The sequence below is a fragment of the Haematobia irritans genome, chromosome 3 (assembly GCF_050003625.1).
Source record: "Haematobia irritans isolate KBUSLIRL chromosome 3, ASM5000362v1, whole genome shotgun sequence".
NCBI classification, from domain to species: Eukaryota; Metazoa; Arthropoda; class Insecta; order Diptera; family Muscidae; genus Haematobia; species Haematobia irritans.
Window position 1 is genome coordinate 185,998,272 of NC_134399.1, and position 26,409 is coordinate 186,024,680.

Consider the following 26,409-nt stretch of genomic DNA (forward strand, 5'->3'; position numbering starts at 1 on the left):
ATAAATCGGGATGTCACTTTATGCAACTTTAACCAAGATGAGCCAAATCTAACAAAATTTGCTCGCGCACGAAGCACTTCCAAGCAACTGATCATCTATTTTTTAGGAAAAACTGAACATATCACTGTCAATTCTGAGTAGTACAGAACTATTTGTTTGCCACTTGTCGTCCAAGAAATCAGAAAAACCAACCGCCGAAGACGGATCACTCTTCATCACGACAAAGCGAGTTTACAAATAAACAGCAGCATTTTTGAACACCTAAAACATCGAGTTGATGGATCATCTGCTGCACCAAATGGCTGCTTTTATTCCCGCACGTAAACCTTAAAATGAGAGGTCAAACGTTTTTCGACATCTGAAGAAGTGGTTGATGCGTTCAGAATGCACGTTTTCAAGATATCTGAAACAGATTGCCAAAACTGCTTTGAAATTTGGTTTAAGAGCATGAAAAATTTTATAGACCTTAAATGAGGAATATTTCGAAAAACAAAAAAACGATTTTCGATAATTAATATTTGTTTTTGTTCACAAACTTAAATTAAAACATTAATTAAACAGATGATATAATTGAATAGACAATTTTAAATAGTATATATATAAATAAATAGTATATATATTTTTGTAGTGTGTTCTTAATGTTTGCTATCAGAAATCTCAGCAAACGCACTTACTGCACTCAGATTGCAGTAATTATGGAAAAAATTTTGTTATTCTCGGAATTTTAATATCAATATTTTCAGCACTAATTACATTCAAAAAATACAAATATTAGCTGGTGTCAGATGATCTCGACTTATTTTCCGCCTAAATTAGCTCAAAAATAGTATGACCGTAATGCATGTAATTGAGCTCATGATATTTTGATATTAATTGGAATCTTTGCAAATATCGAAAAACCATTATTAAATCATAACTTAGTAAGCTTTAACGTAGGTTCTGGAAAATGGAGACAAAGTTTTTCATAATATTCCTAATTTTTCATATAATCATAGAGGCAAGTAAACTCCACCATATGTTAGAAAACTTTTAATAACTTATTTTATGTATTTATTAATCATTTTAGATAAATTGCCTTGACATACGTTTGCAAAAAGCTATTTGCACCAGTCTCAATTCCAATTTTTCGGTATTCGAATTGTGTGAAGTCAAACCAAATAAACAAGGCTTGCCATCATTCTCAATGGGTCTAAAATTTATCAATGAGCCCATGAGAACTTGTGAATTCAATACGCGCTTCTTTCATGTCATGGGTAAGAATCGTCTACTGATGTCCAATAGATCAATGGATTATTGTCAAATGATGAAATCGAAAAGACCAAATGCAGCTGCAAAATTCATTGCTGATATTATAAAGGCTTATTCGAACCTAAATCATACGTGTCCCTTTGAGGTGGGTACAATTGAGTTGTCAGTGTGATTTTAGGAAATATTAGTGAGTGATTTTTTCTTAAGACTTTTTTCATTATTTCAGGATGGTATTCAAATGAGAAATTTTGCACCTAAACGTTTTGCTATACCAGGTCCAAAAGGGAAATATTTATATCAAGTCAAAATGTTTGCTAATGGAATGCCAGCAATGAGTGTAGACTTGACTATGAATGTAGTCGGGTAAATTTCAAATAGGTTGACTTTGCTTTTATGAATTTAAATAAATCTCAATTTAAAGCAAATTTTGTTTATTAACAAGTTGAAAAAATTGTTTCCCATAAAAATTATATTTTTAAACTTAAAAGGAAAATGAGATGTGTTCAAATGTTAATTTCATATTAAAGAGAAAGGGATGCGGTTAATATTGAAAAATACTCTGAAAACAATTTTGTACCCTCCATGGTGGATTGCAAAGTTCTACTATTAAAAAACTGTCACCAAAATCAAATTACTTGCCTTGTGGAAAAATGTGGTATAGCTTTTATCCTTAACATTGTCCACTGAAAAAAGCTTACTCGGTTCCAAATATTTTGTCTTTTTGAAGAAAGGGTACAATTCTCCCTCTCTTTTTAAATTTACTTGTTACTGCACCCTCAGAAAAAAATCGCTTCTGTAACATATACCCCAAACACATTTTGCTTCAAGCATATATATTTTCAGGATTGGTCCAAACAAAATATTGTTTGTATTGTTCAAACATATTATGTTTCACCTTAGGCATAGACTGGTAGGAAAAAATTTTAATGAAATTTTCCTTGTGTATATATATTTGTAAGGCGCCAATTGGTTATTTCCATTATTTTACTTGTAGCATACTCTCTAGGTCTCTCTTTCTAAACATACATATGTTTATAGGCTATTTCTAAATTAATATATGTTTGCATCTAAGCATATTATATTTACGAACATTTTATGTCCCAAACTTAATATGTTCTAATATATTAACATATATTTCCCAAACATGTTAAGCTACTTTATGAACATTATATGCTTGCACTTGAAAATTTGAGTTCCAAACATATAATTTTTACACCCAAACATATGAAAAATAGTCTTTTTCGTTCGTGTGGGAGAAAGGTTTAAATTTATTGTTTTTTTTTGCATTTCTGTTCATGTGTCGAAGAGTTCTTTAAAGACGGTTACAGGACAACTGAAATTTCCTAATTCAGACTCTATTTCAAGTAGAATGTATGCTTTCATGTTTCATGTCTTTGAAATAACCAAGTTCAAGATACATGAAGACCAAACTGCGTTTAACAGAACTCTTTCTATACCCTCCACCATAGGATAGGGGTATATTAACTTTGTCATTCCGTTTGTAACACATCGAAATATTGGTCTAAGACCCCATAAATTATATATATTCTAGGTCGTGGTGAAATTCTGAGTCGATCTGAGCATGTCCGTCCGTCCGTCCGTCTGTTGAAATCACGCTAACTTGCGAACGAAACAAGGTAACGGCTTGAAACTTGGCACAAGTAACTAGTTGGTATTGCGAATGAGCCATATTGGTCCACTTTTACGTATAGCCCCCATATAAACGGACCCCTAAATTTGGCTTGCGATTGCTCTAGGAGAAGCAAATTTCATCCGATCCGGCTGAAATTTGGTACATGGTTTAAACAACCACGCAAAAATTGGTTCACATCGGTCCATAATTACATATAGCCCCATATAAGCCGATCCCCCGATTTGGCTTGCGGAGCCTCTAAGAGAAGCAAATTTCATCCGATCCGGCTGAAATTTGGTATATGGTGTTGGTATATGGTCTCTAATTACCATGCAAAAATTGGTCCACATCGGTCCATAATTATATATAGCCCCCATATAAATCAGATTTGACCTCCGGAGCCTCTTGGCTCCAAAATGCATCTGATTCAAATTTGGTACGTGGTGTTAGTATACGGTCTCTAACAACCATGCAAAAATTGGTTCACATCGGTCCATAATTACATATAGACCCCATATAAACCGATCCCCCGATTTGGCTTGCGGAACCTCTAAGAGAAACAAATTTCATCCGATCCGGCTAAAATTTGGTACATGATTTTGGTCCACAACGGTTCATAATTATACATATCCCCCATATAAACGGATCCCCAGATTTGGCTTGTGGAGCCTCTAAGAGAAGCAAATTTCATCCGATCCGGATGAAATCTATGTTAGTATATGATAGAGATCATATACTAACATGGTGTTAGTATATTATCTCTACACCCTCACAAAAAATCGCTTCTGTAACATATACTCCCAAACATATTTTGCTTCAAGCATATACATTTTTGGGTATTGCCCAAACATTTATTTGTTTGATCTCTTCCAATATATAATATGTTTGAAAGCATATTGGTCTAAACAATATATGTTTGGGTAGTCTAAGTTCCAAACATTTTGTATTTTTGCATCCAAATTCAATAATGTTGTCTTCCAAAAAACAATATGTTATTATGTGAACATATAATATGTGTTTATCTTTTAGTGTACTAAACATGTTTAGCCTCCCAAATCTAATGGGGACTTTTTATATCACCGGCGGAGCACTTCTGGAGCTATCCACAAAAAAAAGAAAATTATGGCACAAGTTGAAAACACCATGCAGTGGCACAATAAAATTCTTGTAAAGGTTTAGTTTGTTCTTTTATTTCAGTTAATTCAAGCATTTCTTCTTTAGTTCAGTTTTATTTGTGATACAAATTTACGATTATATTCTTGCGATAATTACAATTTCAATCAAAATTTCAATATAATTTAAATTCGATGACTTCACGATGATTAAACCTTTTTTTGAACTAACACTCCTACACCAATTAATATAGTAATAGATAGATAGATAGAATAAACTTAAGATTAAAGGATGGAAAAATATCCCAACTCCCACAAAGTGGCCATATTTCCATAATAACTCGATCTTAACATCCAATGAAAGTCCAGCCAATACAACTTCACAGATGGCGTTGACTTCTAACGTAACTCTAGTATCAACATCCCGGCCCCTTTGCAGTACTCTGCAAAAAAAATATGATAAAATAATTCAATTCCTTGTAAATGTTCTGGTACACCATCGATTCCAATATAACAAATTTTATAGATGAAAATTTCCCTCAAATGAAGATAAGGATAAAGTTAAGGCAAACAGGTTCCAGAGATGATATACCCAAAAATAGTAAATTGCGCGAGAGGTTTCCCGAACGTTCCACCAACGACTCCATTCCGTATAATTTTTGAATATAGATCACCCCCTAACGAAAGGTGTACCTCACCCGACATATAGAACTTGGGATCCGCCAGTTGCAGTCCTGGGTATTCGTCAATAATGCGACTATCCACTGATTTCTTTGGCGTCAATATTCTAAATCTTTTACGGACTTCCGCATATATCTGAATGGCATGGTTCATTCCGCTGCCTCCACGTAGTTCCAATGAGCACCTTACTCGGTTTCCAATTTTTACTAGCGGTTGGCCCAGTTTTCGGGCTAGAGACTCATCTATTATAGTCGTCTCCGCACTTTGATCTATTAAGGCTCGTTCATAAACATGGCGATCACCACAAACAATCTTCACAACCGCTGTCGGGCGGAGCATTATAGACTCGTGAATACTATACGAGTTAGAAGGGTTCATCAATTCCTTACGAGCAGGATTATCCCTAATCGTTTCTCGGGATGTATAGGAGACAACTTCTCTTGATTTGTTTGAGGACGAACTAGGTCCCACTTGACGCCTACTCTCGGACGAACTAGGTCCTTTTTGGCGTTTGGAGTCAGACGATCTAGGTCCTACTCCAATTTGAGATTTAGACGAACGAGGTCCTAGTCTCTTAACCACACTTTTCACAACCTTTCTGGACGAACATGGTCCTGGTTTATGAAGCAAAGTATGGTGCATATCACCACATTTCTTACATCGTCCCTCACTGCTACACGTGCGCCAGGTGTGATCGTGGGCCAAACAGCCGGCACAATGTTTGTATATTGAGACAATCCTCATTCGTTCTGAGTAGTCCATTGTCAGGAATTTTCTACAAAATCTAAGAGGATGATCTTGTAAGCATAGCCGACACACAATTTTCTGTTTGTCTCCTCGGTTCTCTGAATAATATTTCTTTGCCTTAACCATTGTACAAAATTAACTGAAAGGAGAAAAAAAATAAAAAGAAAGGAAAGAAATTTTCTGGTTAATCCATAGGAAGAGGAACCAGTTTAACTATGGGACGTACAAGCGGACCCTTCGACGTTCGGATCTCAGCAACCCTGACCTTTCCATCCGCTCCTGGGAAAACCTCTGATATTCGGCCTAACCTCCATTCATTAGGTGGCAAATTGTCATCTCGAATGACAACCATATCTCCTACCTTTAGATTCGACTCAACAGTTTTCCATTTATTCCGCTTAACTATCTCCTTCAAGTATTCCTCTTTCCAACGCATACACAAATTTTGGTTAATTGCTTTTACCCTTTGCCAACGATTCATGATAGAAAGGGGAGCCTCATTGATCTGTGGCTCTGGGGGTGACAAAATTGGACCACCAACTAAAAAATGCCCAGGAGTAAGGGCGTCAACACATGAAACGTCCTCCGATAAAGGGCAGAGAGGCCTAGAGTTCAAACAAGATTCAATTCGGGCTAAAAGCGTGGAAAATTCTTCAAAAGTGTATCTCAAGTTGAACGTAATTCTTCTAAAATGATGTTTGAAGGATTTGACGCCTGCTTCCCACAGGCCACCCATATGTGGCGCTCCCGCTGGATTAAAATGCCAATTTAAACCATTATTAGAGTAACTTTGAACTATCTCTGAACTTGTATTTCGAATGAAATTTCGAAAATCTGACCGCAATGCCCTTGACGCTCCTACGAAATTCGTCCCATTATCCGAAAACATTTCCTTGGGACAGCCACGGCGAGAAACAAACCTGGCAAATGCCGCTAAAAAGGTAGCTGTTGTTAAATCGCTAACAGCTTCCAAATGAATCGCTCTGGTTGCGAAGCAAACAAAAATCGACGCATAGCCCTTGGTAATCAGACAAGCTCTCCCTCTATAATTTTTGATATCAAAAGGGCCGGCAAAATCAACACCCGTTCTCGTAAACGGCCTGTCAATAATTGTCCTAGCCACCGGTAAAGATGCCATAATCTGTTCCTTCGACCGTTTCGAACAAATCGCACAAATTCTGCACTTGGCTATGACAGATCTTATTAAATTTCTAGATCTTGGGATCCAGAACTCAGTTCTCAGAACTCTGAGCATTAACTGATTTCCTCCATGTAAAGTAATTTTGTGAATAAAGGTTATCAAGAGCCGTGAAAGTTGGCTCTCGTATGGCAATATAATTGGATGTTTCTCATTAAATGACAAAGAGGTTGCATTAGCTAGACGTCCTCCTACTCGAATCAGTCCTTCCCCATCGATAAATGGATTTAAGTTAAGCAACTTGCTTGTAGTAGGCAGAGGACGGTCGTTTGATAACCTGAAATACTCGTCCGGAAAATAGACCTTCTGAGTGACAATAATTAGTTTTATTTTAACCAGTTGTGACTCACTAAACGAAGAGTGTTTTTCTGACACTTGTGACGACTTCCTCTTTACCAGTAAAACAAATCTGTAAACATATGACATTACTCGCAACGCTCTTGAGTATGATGAAAAGCGAAGAAGAATATCTTCAAAATCCTTAATATAAGTAAAATGTACATTTATGCTTCGACATTCTTCTTCAGCGTGAAATTCGTTCCCTAACTGAACATCCCAGACGCTCGAAGCTCTCATCCATGATGGGCCATGCCACCACAAAGAATTTCCAATCAATCCATGTGATCGAACACCTCTGCTTATAATGTCTGCGGGGTTATGTTCTGAAACAACGTGTCTCCAACAGTCCTTCCCAACCAAATCTACAATTTTCGATACCCTGTTAGAAACGAAGGTTGTCCAGGAAGCAGGGGGTTTCTGAAGCCAAGCAAGCACGATCGTGGAATCACTCCAGCAAAAAAACTTGATACATTTATTGTCAAAGCTTAGATCCGCCCTCAAAGCGCCTATTAGTTCTGCCAATAACAGTGCTCCACAAAGTTCCAATCTTGGTAATGAAATTGTCTTTAAAGGAGCTACCCTTGATTTAGCTAGCAACAAATGGGTTTGAATATCCCCATCAGCAGACTGTACCCGGGCATACACACATGCTCCATACGCCTTCTCAGAAGCATCAGAGAAGCCATGAAATTCAATGTGGCAATTTGGGTCAAACCCAATCCAACGCGGTAGTTGAACGTTGTTTAAGTTTTCATAATCCTTCACAAACTGCCTCCATTGAAGATCACTAGACTCAGTCAAGCACTCATCCCAATCTGTTTTTTCCGTCCATATTTGCTGCATCAACATCTTCGCCACAATAATTACGGGCCCTGACCAGCCAGCAGGGTCGAATAGAGTAGAAATTATAGATAAAACCATCCTCTTTGTAAAAATGTCCTCCTGAAGGATAGGTTTTACCGAAAAATAGAAACTATCCTTTTTGGCATTCCACCTAATGCCCAATGTCTTAGCCTTGCTTTCCTCATCAATTTCTAAAAAGTGCTCACTCAGAAGGTCTTCGGCTGGTAAATCCCTCAATATACGTTCATCATTTGAAGTCCACTTCTTCATAGAAAATCCCGCCGAAGATAAGGCCGTGATCAACTGATTGCGAGCGTCTAGAGCCAAAGAGATATCGTGTGATCCAGCGAGAGCATCATCAACATACATCATATGTCTTAAAATTCGTGCTGCCAATGGCAACTCATCCTCGACATCCTTGGCTAGCTGCAACAAACTCCGTATTGCCAAGAAAGGCGCGCAATTGATACCAAAGGTTACCGTTTTCAGTTCAAAATCTTCTACCGGCTGCCTAGGATTGTCTCGAAAAATTTCTCTCTGGAAACGGGAGTGCCTATCATCGACAAGTATTTGGCGATACATCTTCTCAATGTCACCATTAAAAACATAACGATAAAACCTCCATCTTATGATCAACAACGTCAAGTCGTTCTGTAAAACCGGTCCGGGATAGAGAGTATCGTTTAAGCTTAGGCCACTTGAAGTCGGACAAGATGCGTTGAAGACTACCCTCAGCTTCGTGGATGTCCTCTCCGGTTTCACCACCGCATGATGAGGCAAATAAAAATCAAGATCCCCTTCCGATGACTCAGCTACTCTAATCATCTGTCCTAAAATTTCGTATTCCCTTATTACGGTATCGTACATGTCTTTCAAATCCGGTTTCCGTAACAAAGAAGATTCATTCCTCAGAAACTGCCTGAATGCCTTGGTCCGGGACATTCCCAATCCTTTTCCTTCCGTATGTTGAGGTTTGAATGGCAGACACACGATAAACCGACCATCGGTGGACCTTCTAGTTGTTCTCGTGTATAAATCTTCACAATATGTTTCCTCCTCAGTCATAACAGGGACCATTGGTGGTTCTTCCAGTTTCCAGAATTTCTCCAATTGTTGGGTCAAAGACACCTCGGTGCAGAAGGAAACCGTCGTGGTTAATCCGCCACTCTCACTATCGAGCTGACCAGTCAATACCCATCCAAATATAGTGTTCTGGGCCACAAGTGAGCCAAGGACATTACGCTGAATACCATCCAGAATAACTTGTGGGTAAACATCTGCACCAATTAAAATATCCACCTGATCGCTTTTCGCAAAGTACGGATCTGCTAATCTTATATCACCCACAGAAAACCGTTCCGGGAGTGAAATGGAGGAACTAGGCAATCTCCCTGTCAGATGCGGAAGTACCAAACCACATATTTCTATTCTAATGTCATCATCCCTTCCTGATGTCAATTCAAATATACATTGTTTCTGAGTCAAACCGGCCAATGCATTGTTTAAACCAGATATCCTGGCGTTTATTCTTGTAGTCGGTAACCCGAGACGCCTCTGAAGCCTTTCTGAAATAAACGATGCTTGCGATCCAGGATCCAACAAAGCCCTCGCATTGTACAGTACCCCATTCACCCTAATATTCACTACGGCAGTACCTAATAAAACATGCCTGGACGACGTAGCAAAACAGTTCTGAATATCCTGCTCCCTGTGAGAACTCTCCTGAAAATTATCTTGACCCGTAGCAGGACAGTCTACACCAACCGTGATAGAAGTGGATAATGAGGTCTGCGAATCCCTGTGTAACAGCGTGTTATGTCGAAGCTTACATCTCTCGCAGCTGAGTTTACTAGAACATTGGTTCAACCTGTGTTTATTACTAAAACAGTTAATGCAAACATTATTCTTCTTAATGACAGCAAATCTATCCTCCTGACTCATCCGTAAGAATTTATTACAATTCTTCAGAAAATGATCCTGGGAGCAGGCAAAACAACTAATTTTATTAGAACTAGTCTGGTAGGTCCTCAATTTCCTCTGTGAAGGAGGTTCGTTAACATCAACATGGGAAAAATCGAAAACGGTTTCCAACGACTGGAATCTAGCTGTCAAAAATCTATCAAGATCTGCCCATTTCGAAATTTCGGTCTTATCCTTCACTGTCTGTTCCCATAATGAAAGCGTTGTCATTGGAAGCCTGGTAGAGCACAAAAATACAAAAATTGGATCCCAGCTCTCAATGCACACTCCATGCAGCTTTAAAGAGGCAATGCAGTTATTAATCTCTCTCTGAATTCTTTTTATTTCCCCCGCGGACTCGTATTTGACAGGCAGCAAATTAAAAAGGATTTTGAGCTGACTATTAACTAGAATTCTTTTATTCTCATATCTGTCCTTCAGATTATTCCATGCAACTTCGAATCCTTCGTTAGTCAATTGAGACTTCTTAACAATCTCCAATGCCTCCCCTTGTGTATTCTGACGCAAGTAGAACAACTTCTCTACTGGGCTTATTGACTGACAATCGATATAAACAGCCGTAAACATATCCCTAAAGGATGGCCAAGAAAGGTAATCACCATGGAAAATTTCCGTAGTACAAGGAGGTAATCGCAAACGATGATCGTTACCTCTATTTTCCCCTGACTGAGAAGTCATCGGACTGGCTGAAAGCGCAGTGGACGTGAGAACGGACCTACTCAAAAAAGACTGAGAAAGTTCCCCCATCCCTGCGGCGCAGGTTATATATGCCTCCCTACACTGTCTAAAAAGATCAGACGCCTCCTTTTCCTGCTCCTCTGCGCATTCGCAGTCTACGTTAAATTTCTCGTAGGATGTCTTAACCTTGTTCCATAAACTTTTAAACTCCTCTTTACGTACCTCCACCGTATACATTGTGTGTGCCGCAGTAGACATCGCATTGTACTCCCTCTCAAATTCCAAAAATAATGCCGCAAACCTTTTAAATTTTCGAAGTAGAACCGGATCCGCCATTTCGCGATATTACCCTATCTAAACCAGACTCAATCAATGTCTAAAAAATACAATCACGTCTCTTCCCCAGAATATGAACCACGAATTCGATCACTACAACCCAAAAATGCTTCAATTAAATTTTCAATAGATCTTCAAAAATTCCCAATTAAACTTAATCGATTCAACAGACTTTCCAATAAATCCAAAGGACAATCACCAAATTAACCGTATCGATAAATAATTCACTTGAAGTCAGTGATCGAAACTATCCCTTCTTAAATAAACACGAATACTCCAAAAACTCAAATTCATACTAATCTCCACGCCGGCCCGCAAAGAAAAACAAAACTAAATATAAAAGGACGTACGCCTCAATGTCACAACATGTTTTGAAAGCTCCAATCCAATTTTCAATATCGTCACAGATCAAAAAATATAAGCCAGTTTCAAGTTATTATTTCTCTGTATTTGAATAAACAGCGCTATAAAGGCAACACTTCAAATCAAACAAAAACATTTACACGACTCTCTTTAGGCAGAGAGAGAGAATTCCCCAATAACTTAAAGGAGTGTTGCCCACTTACGGAAAGCAACAAATGTATTAAAGCTGGTTATCAGCACAATTCATATAATAGTTTTCTTTTCTTTCAAACGTATATAAATCAACGGTGATCCAAGCCGAAATATTTAGTTCATACAACAAATGTCACTGAAGCCATGTAAATCGCATGGGTCTCTTTTCCTTCCGGTAAATTCGATACCTTATAAACAAAGCGTAGTCCAGCCTTGTATTCGCTGGTAGAGGTTTGGGTATGTTAACAACACTTAACTTCTCAACAAATGAGAATAACGCAAAGAGAATTCTCCTTCTCTTATTGCAAATTATTTACTCTCGCTTTTAAGATCACTTCGACACCTCTTTATATGACAAGTGTCCAAGTGAATCAAATAGTAAATAGGATTCTCTTTCTCTCATTGAAAATTATTAACTTTCGCTTTAAGATCAATTTGATACCTCTTCATATGACAAGTGTCCGGCTCAAAAGTAAACCAAAAATTAACCTCGCACAGAGAAATATAAGTCATATACGTACGTACGCTGTTGGTGCACTCGCCGTAAAGGAAAAAATATAAGGATAGAAATCAAATAATTAAAGTAACATACCAGAACTCCAGGCATTTACCAAAAAGAGCAAAGTAAAACAACCAAAACACACTGGTGAGAAGAGATCTTATTAACTTTTGCACAAGTTGTGTGTTCCTTTTTTTTTGTTTTATTATTTCACTTGTCAACAGTTTGAATATAAGTTATTTTATTTTTCACTTTTCACTTTAGTTTTGATTTTGGTTTCCTTATCACATTTAATATATTGATTTATCCAAAAAAAACCAACCACTCTTACAACAACAATACATTTGATCCAATCCAAATAATGAGCATGCTGGAGAGAAGGTCGAGGGTTGCCAGATCGCAGACTATAGGGAGGGATTTCAATCGTTTCAAGTAACTAAATTTTTAGTTTTTCAATATTTTCAACAATTATAATTGAACCACTACACTTGTTTGGATATTGTGCTTCATACAAAACGCTCCTCTTGCTCCTAGATCCGGTTCGAAGGACCTTGTTTATCTTTTAGTGTACTAAACATGTTTAGCCTCCCAAATCTAATGGGGACTTTTTATATCACCGGCGGAGCACTTCTGGAGCTATCCACAAAAAAAAGAAAATTATGGCACAAGTTGAAAACACCATGCAGTGGCACAATAAAATTCTTGTAAAGGTTTAGTTTGTTCTCTTATTTCAGTTTATTCAAGCATTTCTTCTTTAGTTCAGTTTTATTTGTGATACAAATTTACGATTATATTCTTGCGATAATTACAATTTCAATCAAAATTTCAATATAATTTAAATTCGATGACTTCACGATGATTAAACCTTTTTTTGAACTAACACTCCTACACCAATTAATATAGTAATAGATAGATAGATAGAATAAACTTAAGATTAAAGGATGGAAAAATATCCCAACTCCCACAAAGTGGCCATATTTCCATAATAACTCGATCTTAACATCCAATGAAAGTCCAGCCAATACAACTTCACAGATGGCGTTGACTTCTAACGTAACTCTAGTATCAACAATATGTTTGGTAGCATTTTGCACCCAAAAATATTATATGCTTAAAAAAATTTCTCTCAAACAATATTGTGCTCAAAATTTTATTTATTTATTTATTTATATATAAATATATTTACAATCATAATGAATTATGAAAATAAACAGGTAATAAAGGTGCTAACAACATAGGTTTTCGATCTGAATGCTCAAAATGTTGTTTCTGCCTAATTGTATATTCCTCCACATCTTTCTCACTTCCACGAGATTTTTTAGTTCTTAGCACCTTTTTCTGTAATGCAAACATTGTAGAATATATAATTTTTTTTAATTTTACTTTTTGCCGGACGGGGATTCGAACAGCGGACCACACAGTTTGTAAGGATCAAAGAAGTAGCTGATCAATTGCCCAAGGAGAAATAAAATGTTCATTTTGTAATAACAAGCCACAACCACCAACTTAATTCAATATCGCTCCCTGTTAAATAGCGCTCCAAGCTACTAAACACATATATGTTTATAGGCTATTTCTAAATTAATATATGTTTGCATCCAAGCATATTATATTTACAAACATTTTATGTCCCAAACATAATATGTTCTAACATATTAACATATATGTCCCAAACATGTTATGCTAGTTTATGAACATTATATGCTTGCACTCAAAAATATTGTGTTTAAAAATTTGTGTTCCAAACATATAATGTTTATAGCCAAACATATGAAAAACAGTCTTTTTCAACCGTGTATGAGCCATGCCAGAATTGTTCCATATCGGCCCATAATTATATAGCCCCCATATAAACCGTTCTCCAGTTTTGACCTCCGGAGCCTCTTGGAGGAACAAAATTCATCCGATCCGGTTCAAATTTGGAACGTGGTGTTAGTATATGGTATCACAATGGACTGAATAGTCTAAGTGAGCCTGATACATCGGGCTGCCACCTAACCTAACCTAACCTATGGCAGCTAAAACCCTTCCAAAATTGGTCCATATCGGTCTATAGTTATATATAGCCGACCAACAATCACACAAAAAGTGGTCCATATCGGTTCATAATCATGGTTGCCACTCGAACTAAAAATAACTTAGCAAAATTTTATTTCTATAGAAAATTTTGTTAAAATTTTATTTCTATAGAAAATTTTGTTAAAATTTTATTTCTATATAAAATTTTGTCAAAACTTTTTTTCTATAAAAAATTTTGTCAAAACTTTAATTCTGTAGAAAATTGTCAAAACTTTATTTCTATAGAAAATTTTGTAAAAATTTTATTTCTATAAAAAAGTTTGTCAAAATTTTATTTCTATAGAAAATTTTGTTAAAATATTATTTCTATAGAAAATTTTGTCAAACTGAATTATATACGTATTTAATCGGTTTTTTAAATTTAATATATACCACGTATGGACGTACTTACAATTTAGATGACGGTGTTAGAAGGTTTTAAGATATCTTGGCATCGGCAAGCGTTACCGCAACCCAAGTAATTCGATTGTGGATGGCAGTGTTTAGAAGAAGTTTCTACGCAATCCATGGTCGTATATACTTGTTTTAACTGACTTAGTCTTCCGACTTTGATTAAAAAATTAATTGTATCAATTAATTTATTAATTGAAAAAATTTTCAATGTCAATCAACTTTTTCATTGGAAATATTTTTTCTGTGTGGGGGCTATTCAGTGCACTAGCCGTAACGTGAACATCGCATAACGTGAACACGCTTTTTCTTACACTAACTACTCCGTAACGCTGAAAAACATGAAATTTGATATTAAAGGCAGATGGACAATGCCAAATACAATTTCAAATACATTAAAATTTTTTTTATGATCTAGTTTGGCTTTTTTTGTGAATTTAAATTATTAATTTAAATTGCTTTATAACTACATACCCACTGATATTTTTCCTATCTATTTTTATACCCACAACCATCGAATGGTGACGGGGGGTATAATAATGTGCGTCTGTCCGTCTGTCTGTCTGTTGTAATCACGCTACAGTCTTCAGTAATGAAGCAATCGTGCTTAAATTTGTCACAGAAACGTCTTTTCTCTGCACGCAGGCCTTGTTCGAAGATGGGCTATATCGGTCCAGGTTTTGATGTAGCTCCCATATAAACCAACCCCCCGAGCAATTGGCCCCTATAAAGTATATACACACAAAGAAGATTTCATTACATTTTTTTTTTTCTACCAATGTATCTAAGGTGAAACATAATATGTTTGAATAATACAAATAATATTTTGTTTGGACCAATCCTGAAACTATATATGCTTGAAGTAAAATGTGTTTGGGGTATATGTTAGTTTAGGTTAGGTAAACGGATATTTCAGGCTCACTAAGACCATTCAGTCCATTGTGATACCACAGTGGTGAACTTTCCTCTTATCACTGAGTGCTGACCGATTCTATGTTAAGCTCAATGACAAGGGACCTCCTTTTTATATCCCAGTCCGAACGGCGTTCCAGATTGCAGTGAAACCACTTAGAGAAGCTTTGAGACCCTCAGAAATGTCACCAGTATTACTGAGGTGGGATATCCACCGCTGAAAAACTTTTTGGTGTTTGGTCGAAACTGGGTTTGAACCCAGACCATGTGTATGCAAGGCCGGCATGCTAACCATTGCACCACGGTGAGGTATATGTTACAGAAGCGATTTTGTTTGAGGGTGTATATACATAAGATTTGGCCCTTTTGGTCCTACGAATACATACTTATTTTTCATTAAATATCTGCAATTACGAAAATGATTATTTTAGAAAAAATAAGCAAATAAATATTGTTTTATTCTAAAACAACTCCAAAATTTGATTGCTTACGAGTCAGCTACAATTGGAGTCTAATAACTTGTATTAAAACAATTTTCTGCATCGTATGACGCAAATAAGAAGGGCAACGACACATTGTTTTGAAATAATTATTTATTATATTCATAATAAAATATACCAAATAGTTTACATTTACTTACAAAAGTTCCAATAAAATGGTTAGAATAATTTTCATAACCATATACGTATATTTGACAATGCAAAAGGTATTAAATTAAATTAAAGGTCATTAAGAAAATGCTTAACAAATATTTCTCCAATTTTAGTTACATAGTCTCGACATACGTCTACAGAAAGCAATTTGTAAAAATCTGGATTCTAATTTTCTCAAAATTAAGATTTGTGAAGTTAAACCGAACAAACAGGGTCTTCCCTCATTTTCAGGAACTTTGAACCTTCTGAATGGATCCATGATGACTTGTGTGTTCAATACACAATTCTATCATGTCATGGGCAATAATCGACTTTTGTTGTCTAATAGAACTATGGATTTTTGCCAAATAATGAGATCTAGAAGAAAAACTGCAGCTGCAAAATTTGTTGTGGACAATATAATGGCTTATACGAATCTAAATCATTCGTGTCCCTTTGAGGTTGGTAATGTTTTTCGAAATGAAAGGGATAAAATTGAAATTTCTTTTCAAATAATTTAAGGATTCCATTTATATGAAAAATTTTGCCCCCAAAAAGTTTGCTATACCTGGCCCAAGGGGTAATTATCTTTTCAAACTGAAATGGACAGCCAATGAAAAGCCAAGATTCGCTTTGGATTTTTTTATGAAAATAATTAGTTAGATTTTATTTATGGAGTGAAGGATTTATTGATGTATTTACTTGATTGATGTGAATATTATACGTGGAAAATTAATTCAAATATTTAGAAGCACTACAATAAACTGTTGCAAAAATACCATCAAACGAATTTATTTTTTTTTTCTACACTAAACCATACACAAAGAAAAGTTTTCTTGAATCCAAAGAATTTGACCTTGTCTTCCCGTGTATTAATTTTCGATTGTGGAAAATAAAAAAAAAATTAGCGACATATCTGGTTTTACATCAACACTGAATAAAAAAGCATGTCCGGTTCCAAAGATTTTGTCTTTAATTTAACAATTTTGGTATTGATTCCGAGCCAAAGAAGCGGAGAATACAAGTAAGGATACTTTCAAGATACAATTCTCTTTTAAATTTGGGTTTTGTGTACTTGCTTCTAGTAAGAAAATTTTCATTTTTCGTTTTTTTCAGCTTTTTTTCTTCATATACAATCAAAGTCCTTTAAAAAGGAGTTAATGACATCTTTATTTTCCAAATTCAGACTTGACTTCCAGTAGAAATTATGCTATGTTTCATGTAAAAGACGTCTTAAAAATAAAGTGTTGAAAAACATGTCATATGTTTGAACGATTTTTTGCTTCGTAGTCAAGATGCCAAGAATACAACAAATTTAACCCTTGTGCACTACTTTGACAAGTGCCTTTTCCACGTGCGGATTATTAACAGGTTGGGGCCAGATCTGGAGAATACGGTGGGTGGGGAAGCAATTCGAAGCCCAATTCATGAATTTATGCCATCGTTCTCAATGACTTGTGGCACCGTGCGTTGTCTTGGTGGAACAACACTTTTTTCTTCTTCATATGGGGCCGTTTTGCCGCGATTTCGACCTTCAAACGCTCCAATAACGCCATATAATAGTCACTGTTCATGGTTTTTCCCTTCTCAAGATAATCGATAAAAATTATTCCATGCGCATCCCAAAAAAACAGAGGCCATTACTTTGCCAGCGGACTTTTGAGTCTTTCCACGTTTCGGTGACGGTTCACCGGTCGCTGTCCACTCAGCCGACTGTCGATTGAACTCAGGAGTGTAATGATGGAGCGATGTTTCATCCATTGTCACATGTCGACGGAAAAAGTCGGGTGTATTACGAGTTAACAGCTGCAATCATCAACACGTTGTTGTTTTTGGTCAAATGTGAGCTCGCGCGACACCCATTTTGCACAGAGCTTCCGCATATCCAAATATTGATAAATACTATGACCAACACGTTCCTTTGATATCTTTAAGGCCTCTGCTATCTCGATCAACTTCATTTTACGGTCATTCAAAACCATTTTGTGGATTTTTTTTGATGTTTTCGTCGGTAACCACCTCTTTCGGGCGTCCCCTGCGTTCACCGTGCTCATTTCACCATGCTTGAATTTTGCATACCAATCAATTATTGTTGATTTCCCTGGGACAGAGTCCGGAAACTCATTATGAAGCAAAGTTTTTGCTTCCACCGTATTTTTTCCCTTCAGAAAACAGTATTTTATCAAAACACGAAATTCCTTTTTTTCCATTTTTTTTCGCAATAACAAAATTTGCTTCACAAAAGACCCTCTATATCACAAACTTATTGACTTATAGACGTCAAATTTTGACACGAATCATTTGAACGTTGGTACTATATAACAAGTAAGGAAAGTCTAAAGTCGGGCGGGGCCGACTATATTATACCCTGCACCACTTTGTAGATCTAAATTTTCGATACCATATTACATCCGTCAAATGTGTTGGGGCTATATATAAAGGTTTGTCCCAAATACATACATTTAAATATCACTCGATCTGGACAGAATTTGATAGACTTCTACAAAATCTATAGACTCAAAATTTAAGTCGGCTAATGCACTAGGGTGGAACACAATGTTAGTAAAAAAATATGGGAAACATTTAAATCTGGAGCAATTTTAAGAAAACTTCGCAAAAGTTTATTTATGATTTATCGCTCGATATATATGCATTAGAAGTTTAGGAAAATTAGAGTCATTTTTACAACTTTTCGACTAAGCAGTGGCGATTTTACAAGGAAAATGTTGGTATTTTGACCATTTTTGTCGAAATCAGAAAAACATATATATGGGAGCTATATCTAAATCTGAACCGATTTCAACCAAATTTGGCACGCATAGCAATAATGCTAATTCTACTCCCTGTGTAAAATTTCAACTAAATCGGAGTTAAAAATTGGCCTCTACGGTCATATGAGTGTAAATCGGGCGCAGGCTATATATGGGAGATATATCTAAATCTGAACCGATTTCAACCAAATTTGGCACGCATAGCTACAATGCTAATTCTACTCCCTGTGCAAAATGTCAACTAAATCGGAGTAAAAAATTGGCCTCTGTGGTCATATGAGTGTAAATCGGGCGAAAGCTATATATGGGAGCTATATCTAAATCTGAACCGATTTCAACCAAATTTAGCACGCATAGCTACAATGCTAATTATACTTCCTGTGCAAAATTTTAACTAAATCGGAGCAAAAAATTGGCCTCTGTGGGCAAATGAGTGTAAATCGGGCGAAAGCTATATATGGGAGTTATATCTAAATCTGAACCGATTTCAACCAAATTTGACACGCATAGCTACAATGCTAATTCTACTCCCTGTGCAAAATTTCAACTAAATCGGAGCAAAAAATTGGCCTCTGTGGGCAAATGAGTGTAAATCGGGCGAAAGCTATATATGGGAGCTATATCTAAATCTGAACCGATTTGGCTGATATTTTGCAAGTTTTTCGAGACTCATAAAATATTCGGATGTACGAAATTTGAGGAAGATCGGTTGATATACACGTCAATTATGACCAGATCGGTGAAAAATATATATGGCAGCTATATCTAAATTTGAACCGATTTTTTCCAAAATCAATAGGGATCGTCTTTGAGCCGAAACAGGACACTATACCAAATTTTAGGACAATCGGACTAAAACTGCGAGCTGTACTTTGCACACAAAAATAAATCAACAGACAGACAGACGGACATCGCTAAATCGACTCAGAATTTAATTCTAAGACGATCGGTATACTAAACGATGGGTCTCAGACTTTTCCTTCTTGGCGTTACATACAAATGCACAAACTTATTATACCCTGTACCACAATAGTGGTGAAGGGTATAAAAATAATATGCATTTAATACTAGCGACGCCATCTGTGTGTCAGACTGGGCAGCCAACCTGTTGTAGCGGATAATGGAAATATTTTATTTTTATTATTATCTTCTAAAAACATACATTTCATCCTTGTAATGGATAAATAAAAGTTTCAAAAAAATATCCAATAACTAAAGGAATAAACACTACGTTTTAAAATCAATGTTGGGTCAAATTGACCCAAGGAGTGCACAAGGGTTAAAGACAATTTCATTAATTTAATGAATTTCTACCAATTATTAAAGTCAAGTTGACCTTAGCCAAAAAATTTATTCTTTCATTTTATGACACCCATTTTTAAGTTAAATCACTTAATTATAAAGACAATACGACTTCATTGAAAAGTTTATCGACCTTTGGGCAAGGAAAAAACTTTATATTAGAGAAATGCGTCTTTTACGAATGCAAAATTTACATTCGTATTTTAAGGACATGACATCTTTTGCCTCACGACAATATAGTTTTTTCAGTGTACGATCAATAAAATTAATATTAGTATAAACATCTCATTTATATAATTTCCATTAATAAAGTTATTCACGTATACACACATGCCAGTCTAAAAATCCGAATTATAATGGATACTTCAAAGTAAAAAATGTTTTATTAACTCCAGAAAAAAACTTTAAACCAAATATGCTAAATCCTCATAGCGTTATTATCTTAAATCTAAAGATTCAATATTTCAATTAATTTAAGGACGATTTCTTTAAATCAAATTTGTTTCTTGACTTTAAAGAAAATTTGCCTTGGTTTGAAGACATACGACTTTAACGATGGGACGCAAATTTCAAATTGGTGTCCTAAACAGGTTTGCCACTTTGGTCCGATCGGACCAAAATTGGTCCAAAAAATTATAAAATTTTAAATTTGGTCCGATGGTCGGACCAAATGGAATTTGGTTGATTTTTGTAAATTTTCGTAATTTTTCAAAATTTTTAAAATTTTGACAAAATTTTCTGTAGAAATAAAATTTTGACAAAATTTTCTATAGAAACAAAATTTTGCCAAACTTTTGTACAAAACTAAACTTTAACAAAATTTTGTATAGATACAAAATTATGCAAAAATTTTGTAAAAATTTTAAATAGAAATAAAATTTTACAATAACTTTCTATAGAAATACAATTTCGACTAAATTTTCTGTAGAGATCAAATATTGGCTAAATTTTCAAAAAAAAATGGAATTTTGATAAAATTTCCTAAAGAAATAAATTTTGACAAAATTTTCTCTAGAAATACAATTTTGAAAAAATTTTCCATAGAAAAAAAATTTGACCAAATCGTCTAAAGAAATAAAATTTTGACAACATTTTCTATAGAAATAAAATGTTGACAAAATTTTCTATAGAAATAAAATTTTGACAAAATATGTTATTCTATAGAAATAAAATTTTGACAAAAATTTCCTACAGAAATAAAATTTTAACAAAATTTTCTGTAGAAATAAAAGTTTGACAAAATATTCTGTAGAAATAAAATTTTGACAAAAATATCCTACAGAAATACAATTTTTACAAAATTTTCTGTAGAAATAAAATTTTGACAAAATTTTCTATAGAAATAACATTTTGATAAAATTTTCTATAGAAATAAAATGTTGACAAAATTTTCTATAGAAATAAAATGTTGACAAAATTTTCTATAGAAATAAAATTTTGACAAATTTTGACTCCGATTTAGTTGAAGTTTTGCACAGGCAGTAGAATTATCATTGTAGCTATGCGTGCCAAATTTGGTTGAAATCGGTTCAGATTTAGATATAGCTACCATATATATGTTTTTCTGATTTCGACAAAAATGGTCAAAATACCAACATTTTCCTTGGAAAATCGCCACTGCTTAGTCGAAAAGTTGTAAAAATTACTCTAATTTTCCTATACTTCTAATACATATATATCGAGCGATAAATCATAAATAAACTTTTGCGAAGTTTCCTTAAAATTGCTTCAGATTTAAATGTTTCCCATATTTATACCCACCACCATAGAATGGTGACGGGGGTATAATAAGTTTGTCATTCCGTTTGTAACACATCGAAATATCGATTTCCGACTATATAAAGTATATATATTCTTGATCAGGGAGAAATTCTAAGACGATATAACGATGTCCGTCTGTTTGTCTGTTGTAATCACGCTACAGTCTTCAATAATGAAGCAATTGTGCTGAACTTTTGCACAAACTCGTCTTTTGTCCTGCCTGCAGGTCAAGCTCGAAGATGGGCTGTATCGGTCCAGGCTTTGATATAGTCCCCATATAAACCGACCTGCCGATTTGGGGTCTTGGGCTTATAGAAATCGAAGTTTTTATCCAATTTGCCTGAAATTTTAAATCTAGAGGTATTTTATGACCATAAAGAGGTGTGCCAACAATGGTGTGTATCGGTCCATGTTTTGGTATAGCCCCCATATAGACGGATCTCCCGATTTTATTTCTTGGGCTTATAGAAACCGCAGTTTTTATTCAATTTACCTGAAATTGGAAATCTAGAGGTATTGTGGGACCACAAATACGTGTGCCAAAAATTGTGAGTATCGGTCCATATTTTGGTATAGCCCCCATATAGACCGATCTCCCGATTTTACTTCTTGGGCTTATAGAAACCGCAGTTTTTATTCAATTTACCTGAAATTGGAAATCTAGAGGTATTTTAGGACCATAAACATCGGTCCATGTTTTGGTATAGTCCCCATATAAAACGACCTCCCGATTTGGGGTCTTGGGCTTATAGAAACCGTAGTTTTTATCCAATTTGTCTGAAATTGGAATTCTAGAGGTATTTTAGGACCATAAACAGGCGTGTCGAAAATGGTGAGTATCGGTCCAAATTTTGGTATAGGCCCCATATAGACCGATTTCTCGATTTTACTTCTTGGGCTTCTAGAATCCGAAGTTTTTATCATATTTGCCTGAAATTGGAAATCTAGAGGTATTTTCGGGTCATAAAGAGGTGTGCCGAAAACGGTGAGTATCGGTCCATATTTTAATATAGCCCCCATAAGAGCGATCTCCCGACTTAACTCTTTGGGTTTCTAGAAACCGTAGTTTCTGATTTGCCTGAAATTGTAAATATTCTGGTATTTTAGGCTCACAAAAACGTGTATCGGATTAGGTTTTTTCGGTCCATTTGGTAATGCCTCCATATAGACCGACTTCACTTCTTGAGGGTGTAGAAGGCGCACTGATCATGAAAATTGCTTGAAACTCAATGTAAAATTTCAAGATTTTACTTCTACAGATTTAAGATTTCAAATCGAGACGTTATTTTATAATTTTCTTGCACACTTACAAGAGATGTTAATGATTCCTCTAAACCTCAAACAAAAATGGTTCTTATAAATCCAGAATCTGATATAGTCCTCATAGGTGAAATCTTTAAATTTATCTTTGGGAAGTGTCCTCAAGTCCTCAAGCCCTCCTGAAATTTCAAAGGAAACCCTAATATTTGGTTCATGGTGGTGGGTATTTAAGATTCGGCCCGGCCGAACTTTGTGCTGTATATACTTGTTTTAAATATGTTTTATCTCCCTTAGTTTAATACTATCCCACAAACGTTTATAAATTAAAAAAGCAGTGATATAGTCAGCCCCGGCCTAATTCATGACAAAGCAAAAAACAAGTGACTGCTTTTCTTGAGTTGTTTTTCGATTCCCATTAACAGAGTAAAACGCTTTACTTCAGTGCACATCAAACATTCTATATTATTGTATCATTTTTAAATACATTTATTAAATTAACACATTTTTTTTTTAAATTAGGACATTCAAAAATGTTTATACATTTTTCTTTTTGACTATGTTGTTTTCAAATAAAGGTCAATTAAAATCCGTTTAGCACCATTGGCTATGAAAAATAGTTTGTAATTGTATTTTCCTGGAGGTACCGGATACAACATTTTTTGAGGTGGTGCTATGTTCCGAACTTCGATAGGTTCCTAAAAAAACAATATGGAAATTATAGAGAACAATAATGGACAAATTGAAAACGATTTCAACGATTTCTAGATAAAACATTCACTTACATTTACTTGATAGGGACATGGATGATTTATATTGGAATAATTTTTTAGAATGTTTAGTATAAATTGGGCCGGTATATTGCGACGTGTTTGAATTAGCCCTTTACATATATCCCATGTCCGATTTGTTAAAGGATTTTTATATGGTACATGATAGAATTCTGTATTAACCAAACAATCCGTAACTGATTCCTTGATTAATGTTGCAGATACAGAAAATGCAAGGACATTTTCCTTATTTCGCTTCAAATCACACAAATCTATGCGTATAAAATTTTCATCGAGTTTGGTGCAGATAATCTTTTCCAAAATAACTGATTCATGTGGCTAGAATTAAAAAAAAAAAAATACAAAAATAGCCAATTCAATATGTTTAACGATTTACATACGAGTATAGAATTGACAACTTACTTTAGCATTTAGGACAACTATAGCTACCACAAATAGAATGTTCCCATTCATTATTTTATACCAATAGTTTTATTTAAAAAGAAAATTCAAGAAAAATTTATCTCCTAGACGTGAGATTATAAACCGTACTAAATTCAAGTTCCTTTGTAGTTGCTTTTAATAGTTGAATGTGTCATTTAAAAACTCATTAGGTAAGATTCAATACAAATGCATTTTTTCTTTTATTTATTTAGGTTTCGATTGTATTTTTGTAGTGGTCGAATTTTGGTGAACCTTGGAAGAGTAAAGACTATTAGAAGATTGAAATTGTCCATTAACGATAGCAAGAATCACTGTTTGCTAATTTAAGTACGAAAAGGTAAATGTTCGGTGGAGCCGAGTACAAGATATACACTGAGAAAGAAGCTTACGCACATTTTTATACCCTGCATCATAGGATACCATCATATTAACTTTGTCGTTCCGTTTGTAACACATCGAAATATTGCTCTAAGACCCCATAAAGTATATATATTCTGGGTCGTGGTGAAATTCTGAGTCGATCTAAGCATGTCCGTCCGTCCGTCCATTCGTCCGTCCGTCTGTTGAAATCACGCTAACTTCCGAACGAAACAAGCTATCGACTTGAAACTTGGCACAAGTAGTTGTTATCGATGTAGGTCGGATGGTATTGAAAATGGGAAAATCGGTCCACTTTTAAGTATAGCCCCCATATAAAGGGACCCTCAGTTTTGGCTTGTGGAGCCTCCAACAGAAGCATATTTCATCCGATCCGGCTGAAATTTGGTATATGGTGTTGGTATATGGTCTCTAACAACCATGGACAAATTGGTCCATATCGGTCCTTAATTATATATAGCCCCCATATATACCGATCCCCAGATTTGGCTTGTGGAGCCTCTAAGAGAAGCACATTTCATCCGATCCGGCTGCAATTTGGTACTTGGTGTTGGTATATGGTCTCTAACAATCATGCAAAAATTGGTCCACATCGGTCCATAATTATATATAGCCCCCATATAAACCGATCCCCAGATTTGGCTTGCGGAGCCTCAAAGAGAAGTAAATTTCATCCGATCCGGCTGAAATTTGGTACATGATGTTGGTATATGGTCTCTAACAACCATGCAAAAATTGGTCCACATCGGTCCATAATTATATATAGCCTCCATATAAACCGATCCCCAGATTTGGCTTGCGGAGCCTCAAAGAGAAGAAAATTTCATCCGATCCGGCTGAAATTTGGTACATGATGTTGGTATATGGTCTCTAACAACCATGGACAAATTGGTCCATATCGGTCCTTAATTATATATAGCCCCCATATATACCGATCCCCAGATTTGGCTTGTGGAGCCTCTAAGAGAAGCATATTTCATCCGATCCGGCTGCAATTTGGTACTTGGTGTTGGTATATGGTCTCTAACAATCATGCAAAAATTGGTCCACATCGGTCCATAATTATATATAGCCCCCATATAAACCGATCCCCAGATTTGGCTTGCGGAGCCTCAAAGAGAAGTAAATTTCATCCGATCCGGCTGAAATTTGGTACATGATGTTGGTATATGGTCTCTAACAACCATGCAAAAATTGGTCCACATCGGTCCATATTATTATATAGACCCCATATAAACCGATCACCAGATTTGGCTTGCGAAGCCTCAAAGAGGAGCAAATTGCATCCGATCCGGCTGAAATTTGGTACATGGTGTTGGTATATGGTCTCTAACAATCGTGCAAAAATTGGTCCACATCGGTCCATAATTATATATGGCGCCCATATAAACCGATCCCCAGATTTGGGTTGCGGAGCCTCAAAGAGAAGCAAATTTCATCCGATCCGCCTGAAATTTGGTACATGATATTGGTATATGGTCTCTAACAAGCATGCAAAATTTGGTCCACATCCGTTCATAATTATATATAGCCCCCATATAAACCGATCCCCAGATTTAGCTTGCGAAGTCTCCAAGAGAAGTAAATTTCATCCAATCCGGTTGTAATTTGGAACATGGTGTTAGTATATGATCTTTAACAACCGTGCCCCATATAAAACATTCTCCAGACTTGACCTCCGGAGCCTCTTGGAGGAGCAAAATTCATCCGATCCGGTTCAAATTAGGCAAGTGGTGTTAGTATATGGTCGCTAACAACCATACCAAAATTGGTCCAATCACACAAAAATTGGTCCATATCGGTTCATAATCATGGTTGCCACTAGAGCCAAAAATAATCTACCAAAATTTTTGTTTCTATAGAA

The 26,409-nt window shown here is 35.6% G+C and overlaps 2 protein-coding genes across 2 annotated transcripts; both read right to left on the reverse strand.

Moving 5' to 3' along the window:
• Positions 1-5,605: 5,605 nt before the first annotated feature.
• LOC142231341 (uncharacterized) lies at positions 5,606-10,795 on the reverse strand. The gene has a single exon (XM_075301953.1). The coding sequence runs from the start codon at positions 10,793-10,795 to the stop codon at positions 5,606-5,608; it is 5,190 nt and encodes a 1,729-aa protein (XP_075158068.1).
• A 12,715-nt stretch (positions 10,796-23,510) lies between these two features.
• Positions 23,511-24,197, reverse strand: LOC142231342 (uncharacterized). Its single transcript, XM_075301954.1, has 3 exons — positions 24,147-24,197; positions 23,739-24,062; positions 23,511-23,651 (listed from the first exon to the last, which is right to left on the reverse strand). Exons 1-3 carry the CDS (start codon positions 24,195-24,197, stop codon positions 23,511-23,513), a joined length of 516 nt encoding a protein of 171 aa, XP_075158069.1.
• Between the last annotated feature and the right edge of the window lie 2,212 nt (positions 24,198-26,409).